At 38.7% G+C, this 8646-nt stretch overlaps 1 protein-coding gene across 4 annotated transcripts in view; it reads left to right on the top strand.

Moving 5' to 3' along the window:
* Positions 1–1400: 1400 nt before the first annotated feature.
* The window catches only part of LOC133518101 (protein spire), a 265504-nt gene continuing 258258 nt past the window's right edge, over positions 1401–8646 (top strand). For all 4 annotated transcript variants that reach the window (XM_061851682.1, XM_061851684.1, XM_061851681.1 and 1 more), the window contains exon 1: positions 1401–2428. In XM_061851682.1, coding sequence (XP_061707666.1) covers positions 2173–2428 — 256 coding nt within the window. In that variant the 5' untranslated portion in view covers positions 1401–2172. The remainder of the gene's footprint in view (positions 2429–8646) is intronic.

Genomic DNA, 8646 nt, shown 5'->3' with positions numbered 1-8646 from the left:
CTTCTAAAATAACAGAATGTTAAATCTAAAAAAAATATATGATATACATTAGTTACATTACCATGCAAACTTCCACTGAAAATTGGTTTGAATGAGATCTAGAACCCTTCATGGGCGAGTCCGACTCGCACTTGGCCGCTTTTTTTTAATATTCCTGAAAAACCAACATACATACAGTTCGCGCAAATTAGTTAGGCAAATTGCCCGATAGATGGCGCTGTACCCAATTAGGCTTAGTATACTTCTGGTCAAATGTCTTTCGTGATTATAGTAAAATGAGAAAGTTAGTACGGAACCCTCGGTGCGCGAGTTAAACGAATTAATAAAACATTTCTTATCGTATGAAGGTTCGGACGTACGGTTTGTTCCGTTACGTTTCAATATTGCACATTTTTTTCCAAATCATGATATATTTATAGTACATTGTGCAACGAGGGGGGGGGGGGGGGGGGGGGGGGGTGTAAGTGGAATTTTGGATACGATGGTGAAAATTGTGTAAAAATATTTTTCATCACAATTGTTCGAAAAAGATTTTACAGTACATATGGGGCTACTTTATAGCACTAGTGCGAGAAGTAGCATATTACGTTACTGTGTCGAACATTTAAAGGGCCATATGTACTGTAAAACGTTGTACGATACATGTGCGAATAGGTAATTCGCAACTCGTGTCGATTTAAAACACTCCCTTCGGTCGTGTTTTAATTTATCGCCACTCGTTTCGAATTTCCTATTTTTCGCACTTGTATCGTAATGTACTATTATTTCAAGCAGGTGAAGGACAAAAGCCTATATTGACCCGCGGGAGTAATGGCTTGTGAAAAGAAGCTAAGCACGCTTTGGTGCAATTATTCGATGATAAAACGGTAAGCCACCATTATGGAAATTGTACTTACTGTTTTGACAAAAAAAAAACGAATTTATAAGTTTTGTTTTTTCCTCGCAAGTGTGTTGAAAAATGTCGTATGAAACGCGTGTGCTATGGTGATTAGTGATTACACACATTGGCTTTCTTGTTGCGCGCTCGCTTACAGCTCGCGCGCACAATATCGCCTAGTGTGTAATAATAAGTTAATAACCAACTTAGCACACTTGTATCATTATGTACTATTAATCGGCTGTTAAATTAAATAATTTTAAACATAAACAAATATATTAAATTATAAACGTCAGTATTATAAAGTAAAACTCATTTATGTTACTTGGTTTGTATGAATAAGTGACATAATTAAAGAAAAAGGCTATAACTCCCTAGGGAGAGAGACTTTTTTTCACAATCAATAACTCCCGTGGGAACAATATAGGCCTTTGTCCTTCAGAACACCTGCATGAAATAAGATCTTTTTCGAGCAAGTGTGATGAAAAGTATTTTTACAAGCTTTTATTTAACTTGCCCTGTTAGTATGTAGGTATGGGACAAATCTTGCAAGTTAAATTTGACCCACTTCCCTGTTTCCGATGAAGCTGAAAATTTGCATACTTACATATGTAAGTCGGGTGACCATGCAATATTATGGTACCATCAAGCTGATCTGATGATGGAGACAGGAGGTAGCCATAGGAACTCTGTGATAAAACAACGCAACCTAATTGTGATTGGGGTTTTTAGAATTGTCTCGAAGAGTATTAGTTGCCTGTGGAAAAAAAGGGCAGTCAGCGATAAAAGCTTGTACCAAAAATGAAATTTTTGCCAAAAACTTATTCATATACCTAAGTAATAATCTATGTGAAAAATACTATAGTCCTTTATGCCAGTCCAAACACTCCAAGCATTGTTTCCCTTTACGCCTTTCCCCCTGGCCCCCTACCCAACCTCATGATTGAGTTAAAAATTATGAACAGATTTCAAGGGCAAGGGCAACATTAACCCTCCCCTATTCCCGGATCGGCCAGGCAGTGAGTTCTGCTCGTCCCGGCGTAGCCCTCTAGCCTCCGGTCCTCCGACACTCCGTCGTCCATGACGTCCGTCAGTATTCGCCGCGCCGTCGCCGCGACTACACGTTTGTCACGGTCACTCCGCGCAAGCGCGCTACATCGCGCCCACCCCATTGACAGTGACGTTTCTAAGTATGACATTCGTGTTTTCGGTGTGATTAAATAAATATAATAAAATCAACAGTGATCGTGGTTACAGTGGATTTATACTATTAAGGATGGGTTTCGGCTAGGACCATGATGCGTAAAGGGCCCGTTTCGGGCGCGGATTTCGCGCTGGACGCTGCCGAGTGCATTTCGCTTCAGCAGATCCTGCAGGCGTTTAACTCGACGATAAGTGAGGAGCATGCCTGGGCGCTGGCCTACCAGGCGGCCAGGTGCTTCCAGAAGTGCCTGGCTGACGGAAACACCTGCTATTTGGTGACGGAGCCGAGGCACGTTCTGCTGCATAAGGATGGCTACGTGCATCCGAATACGCTGGTTCAGCCTGGAGGTAAGTCCGCGAAAGCCTACATACCCCTGAGTTTACTTGTAAAGTGTATGAAAACATGCACATGTTAATGTTTATCAGCCAAATATCTTTCAAAATCGATAGATCAAATACATGTTGTATGTTGTTTTACGTATTTACTTATGCTAGGTAGCTGTATCTTCCGAAATATTCACGTTCTCTTTGTAGTTGATTGATAGTTTCTGATTAACAGCGAAATTTATGACTACAACAAACATAATAGTCGGTAGATTAAGTGGAACAAGCGTTATCATGAAGTACGAGGGTGCTATTGTTTACTTTAACTAATTGAAGTGTCTAATAAATTGTATAGTACCTACTTACCTACCGAAAAAAATGGTAAATATGTAAATAAACAGGTAGTCAAAACTAAACAACCATCACCGATATCCTTGCAAATTGTCTAAATGCGGTGCAATGTTATCGTAATTTATTTCTACGTGTTGGTGTTTCAATTCCTGCTCAAATGCCATCGTACTGATAATATCCACTTTGAAATTTCCTCGGGATCTTACAGTTAGGTCGGCAACACATAAAGCGGCTGTTCAAAGACAATATTGCAAATATGCGTTGGTAATGTGGCGAAATAAAAATCCGCATTTCAAATATTACCGGCTAACTTAACTTTAAATTTTCAAAGAAACTACCATCTCGGTCGATAACGTGGCTAATAAAAATTTACATTTACATTTTTGTCGGTAAAAGCTGTTATTTCGTAATGATGGTCGCCTCTCGAGGAGCGAATATCAAAGTCTTCCTGTTATCAGTTCGTCATTGTATATGTGATTACACTGATTACCTGTTGATAAGCGCCGCGTGTCGTACGGCACTTGTTTGTCGCAGTCGATGATCATCTATAACTATAGGACTAATGATAATCAATTAAACATTAATCACGTACGCGGCACGTACAGTGAGCTGCGAAATTGCATGGAGAAATTATGAATGAGTTCATTGATAAAGTCACCATGAACTTTTACGGCTGATGGAAGTGATGGTACAGTCAAGTGTAAAAATATGGGTGTACACATCTTACTCAAAAATGGGACATATTTTTAGCATCTTATTCCAGTGTAATAAGAGCGTAGTATATTTATGAGACGATTCTCTCGATACATACCTACTTTTGCTGCAAAAATATGTATCGAGAGAATCGTCTCATAAATATGGTACTACGCTCTTTTTGCAGCTGACTGTACCTACTCGTGAAAACTACTTTCTGTTAGAGTCAAACCAAAATAAGTTGACAGCGATTTTGATAGCCCAGACAGTGCAAGTTTTATTCTAAATTCTAAACGTCAAACATCTATGAAATTATGACGTTTAATTAACACTTGCAAAGGCTGGGCTATCAAAATCGCTGCCAACTTAGCTTGGCCTGACTCAAGTATTTGCACTAGTAAATATTGCAATAAAAGGCTTTATATAAACATTAAAATAGATTCCGCACTTATCACTTTTAGCCAGCGAACGCGAAATGAATAATTAATTACTTGAGACATCCTGACCGGCCAGATAGGCCGTATGTTTGTTTGCCACCATCATCTTACCTGTAATGTTAATGTTTTCCAAAGTTACAACATTTATCTGATTTATATGTACGTTGGTTTTGATTATTTTCAATGGCATTCTTCCTAGCAAATAGTGCAGCTAAAATATACACACGTAATTCAATCCCCCATTTCGCGTGATTGTGCGGGTATCAAGTTCCATGTATCTGACTGTATCTAGGTCTGACACCGATCCGCGACTCCCACCTATTTGCTTTTATTGCAATTTCAATTTAATGGGTAGATACACGTAAAAACTCTTTGATGGCATACAGAGCTATCCTTTTTTCCAAATCCACGAAAACAAATAGGCTACAGTTTCTACTTGCTACGTATCAGAACGACACAAGTTATTTTGTACCATTTTATCAGATACGAATACGACACAAGTTATTTTGTACTATTTCTTCAAAATACCTCCTTAGTCGCTGCAACTACCATCGGCAAAGATGCTGTGCCCAATGATGATGCCTACCCCTCCGGGAAATAGGCGTGTGTATCTAAACCAAAGTTCCTACTAAAATATACCTACAGGCAGTCAGGCAGCTCTCAATCAATCGTAATTCGTTAATTCTTACGTACGTTAAGTGTTATTACTACTTAGGTACTTACGGCTTTAATTGACATGCTACTTTGTATAATTATGGTTTGTCCAGAAGGTTCGCGCTGATGACACGCATACAGCGTGTACCCGTGTAAACTTGATCATATATTTAGCGGTTCATATAAGCTTATTTTGCGTTATAATTAGTTCTTCCAATAGTGCTCTGTGTTCACATGTAACTCAATCCTGCTGAAAACCCATTTTGCGTGATTGTAGTATCAAGTGCCATGTATCTAGCCTGTGGGCCGATTCTGTAGTAATGTAGTTTTCATTTTATTTTTATACGACATTGACCGTGAGCACCGATTATCGTGAGCGTTTTCACAATTTCCGATCCGAACCTACAGGGCTATAAAGGCGAAAATCGAACTTCGTCGATTGCGGGCATTTTTCTCTGTCACTCTAATTACGTCTTAGTGGGAGTAAAAGAGAAAGATCCCGCAATTTGCGCATTTCGGTTTTCGCGGAAGGTCCCCAGGTAAGGCCGCGAGGGCGCCATCTTCGAGCGGTTCGAGCATCGAGCGGTCACAAACAAATAGGTATTATCGGTCCGATTCCGACAGCTGACGGGGGCTCCGACGTGACTGAAATTATTGGAAGCGCCTTTCCGATATCGGATGTCGGGAGGCGCTTGTGAGATAAACAGCTGCAGCTTAAGCAGCAGGAGAGTTTTTGCGTTATACATCCTTGGATCACACTTATTGGTCCTCGTACTACCAGATAGTCTCGATAGCGCCCACGGAGGCTGTATGTGTACTGCAAGATTGTTAACCGAGTCAATGAGTTGGTACAGTAAGATGGTAGATAAGATGAATGTCCTCAAGACGAAAATGGTGGTTGTACAGTCAGCAAATCTATTAGCTTGTCATCCTTGCATTGTGCATACACATTTGTATGCAAGAGTGCTAAGCTGATTGTTTTGCTGAATGTACATATAAGGAAAATATAAATCCCATACCATCATTTCTGCAGACGAGAAAGTGTTGGAAATCTGGGCACATGGGTGGTGGATCGTGAGCTTGAAATTAAAACCCGCGTGAATTGCCCGTGGTTCCTTTAATTCCATGAAAGAGGTACTTTGACAGTCGCAGCCTAAAATATCTTTTCCAGCAGGTCGTATCAAAATTAGACCAAAACCTTATCAAATGGAGACAACTGAATGAGCCTCCTGACACCGATCCGCCACTCCTAGTTGCGTTTATTGTCGCAATTTCAATTCGCCGCCCGTGTTGTGCAGAGTGACCCATTTTAGGCAGGTGCAGTGCGTGTTGCATCATCTAAAAGGTAATTGATTGCGCTAGGATAGCCAGGGCTTTCAACACCCTACCTATGTTTACCCGTGAACAAGATGCAGGGAACTGCGTCGAAATATCGGGAGCTCATAAACAACATAAATGGTAATCACGGTTTATAACCCGGTCGATTTAAGTCTAGTGAAACTAACCGTGAACTATTTAAAACTGTTATTTAGGGCTTTCAAATTAAAACAATAATCGAAACTTAAGTTATACGAATCTAATCGCCACATCGTATAAGGCACTACGACTTAATGCACGGAAATGACAATTAAAACAAACACCACTTAAAAACACAATTTCGTCTCAAACGCGTCCTTCGTTTGTCATCACCGAAACGTTACCTAAATTAAAAGAAACAGGTACTTTGGAAGATTACTAGTCAAAAACACGAGTCACCGTTGTCATCCAATGTCATTTCCGTATCGGAGGGCCTACCGCGAACACTGAAGTTCACAAATTGCGGGCATCTTTCTCTGTCACTCTAATTACGCCTTTATTGGAGTAAAAGGGAAAGCAATTGCGGTGTATGCGGTAGGCCCTCTGTTTTGTACTCTAGAAAGGACTGTAGATGAGTCCGTGGCCTAGGAGAAACTAGTAGGTAATTATTTTGTATTTGTACAACCTCGATTTGTGTCAGGGTCAGTGTTACGCACATTCTTACTCTTTTTAATTCTTCCTTTTGTATAATCAAATGAAGTATGAAATAATATAATAAGAAGAGCGTTTTATTAGAGAAGCCGACGCCGTAATGTATATCGATTTTACTTTTTATTTATATGAACTCAATGCCCAGAAATCTCCGAACCTCAAAAACTTATCCATTTATAAATAAGATCTACTTCTACTTGAAGCAAAGAATAATGCAAAAGGTTAAGCTAAGGCTAGGCGAGGCTTTACGTATCTAAATATAAACACTTTAAAAAATACAAAAACCTTGAGTGACAATGACGGGTGACAGGGTGATAGGCAAATGTTGACTTGTTAATGGAAACAGCATATCGAGTTGAATAACGGGGTTTTTTAGCTCTTATAGAGGTAAGAATTTAAACGGATACCATGTTAGTTTGCATAATTAATTTCAGAAATAGATACGTTGATATACAACATACAACAAATGATTGGGAACCAACCTTATCTAGGATTTCAACCTTGTCTAGAGGAATGTCCAGACACCCTGTAATTTATCACTATCAACTCAGCAGAACTAAAAATACATTTTTTTTAACGAATTAGACTAGACTTTATCAGGAGGCTAAGGACACTGCCATTTTTTGTCAAACACTACTGATGGCACGAAAAACTTTTTCCCAGAGTGAAAAACACATGGGTAATTAAGAAAAATATTGATATAACGATGTTTTGTCTGGAGGCTATCATAGCTATCTTGATGACTGACAATTTCCCAAGTGAAAAAGTCATAATTGTGAAAAATATTAATTTAAAGAATTTTTGTCTGAAGACTAAGATACTGTGTGCACTTAGCTAATAAATCCATAACTTTTTTTTTACTAATCTGTTGTCACATAACTAACAACTTCCCAGAGCTAAAAACTCATTTATCACCATGCAAAGTTCCTCATCTCGTGAGAATCCAATCATAGCTTACACCTTACAGTTCCACCATCTTAACATTCAATCCCAAAAGGTCTTAACTCTTTAGTATTTTCAATGTCATTTCTTCACATTTGAATGGAATTAAAGACATTTCCTCCACGCAACTCCGGATGCGGCAAAAAACTATTACAGGTGTACAAATAACCAGTATTTTAAGAGCTCTCGATTTCTTATAATTGCTTTGTAAGAAGAGGTCACCAATACATTGGTTCTAAGCATTCGATTCTGTAAGAAAGAATACACGAGAGACAATAATCCATTAACTCTTTCTGTGGGTTTTTGCTTGTATATTGTTGTGTGGAGATGCGCCATCTATGGGAAATGGGTCTCGGTCCTCGAAAGTCTATTATTAGTTATAGGTTCAATGGTTCTAGCGCAGTAGGGCTATAAACAGTACCTTAACTTACCATGGCACAGTCAAGGTTTTAAATATCGATACGGACAAAGTACCAAAAATATGTACACACGACCTTATTGCCTATATATTAAGGTAGTGTGTAAATATTTTTGGCATTTTGTCCGTATCGATATTTAATACCTTGACTCTACTTGTATCTTTCGCATCGGATAGTTATTACTTGTCGGTCATGTTTTAGAAAAATGTTGATTATCGATTACTATTAAAATAATAATACTTATATTATATAAATTGGGATTTATTACATTTTAACCTGCTATTCGAAGTTACAATAACGCACTAGACTTGTTACTCAGTTCGAAATAGTTTCCCAATTCACAGCCACGCCCGCTGCTTTGAGCTTTGCATTTTCTTTCCGAAATGGCAAATATTAAAGCTCTATGTTTATATTGTGTATACTGTGTATCTTCGGGTGGTATTCCACCTGTCCAATTTTTGATCAAATGTGCATTGCGTCTCACTCTCTCATTGAAAACTTGGGACGCAAATACAAATTTGATCAAAATTTGGACAGGTTGAATACAAAGGTTGAATATAAAGTCTCTTTACAATATAATATTGTTTGTATCCCATATTTTATTGTAAACGAAGTCAAGATACTAAATTACCTGTACCGTGTTTCTATCATAGCCTGTTTAATGAGGTACCGTTTCCAGTGTTGTGTTTAGATTATGATCGGCGCTTGTTTTTGCAACCGCGGCGTCACTTGTATTGTA

Source organism: Cydia pomonella, chromosome 5 (assembly GCF_033807575.1).
Source record: "Cydia pomonella isolate Wapato2018A chromosome 5, ilCydPomo1, whole genome shotgun sequence".
Classification (NCBI taxonomy): domain Eukaryota; kingdom Metazoa; phylum Arthropoda; class Insecta; order Lepidoptera; family Tortricidae; genus Cydia; species Cydia pomonella.
This window is presented reverse-complemented; position numbering and strand designations above follow the sequence as displayed.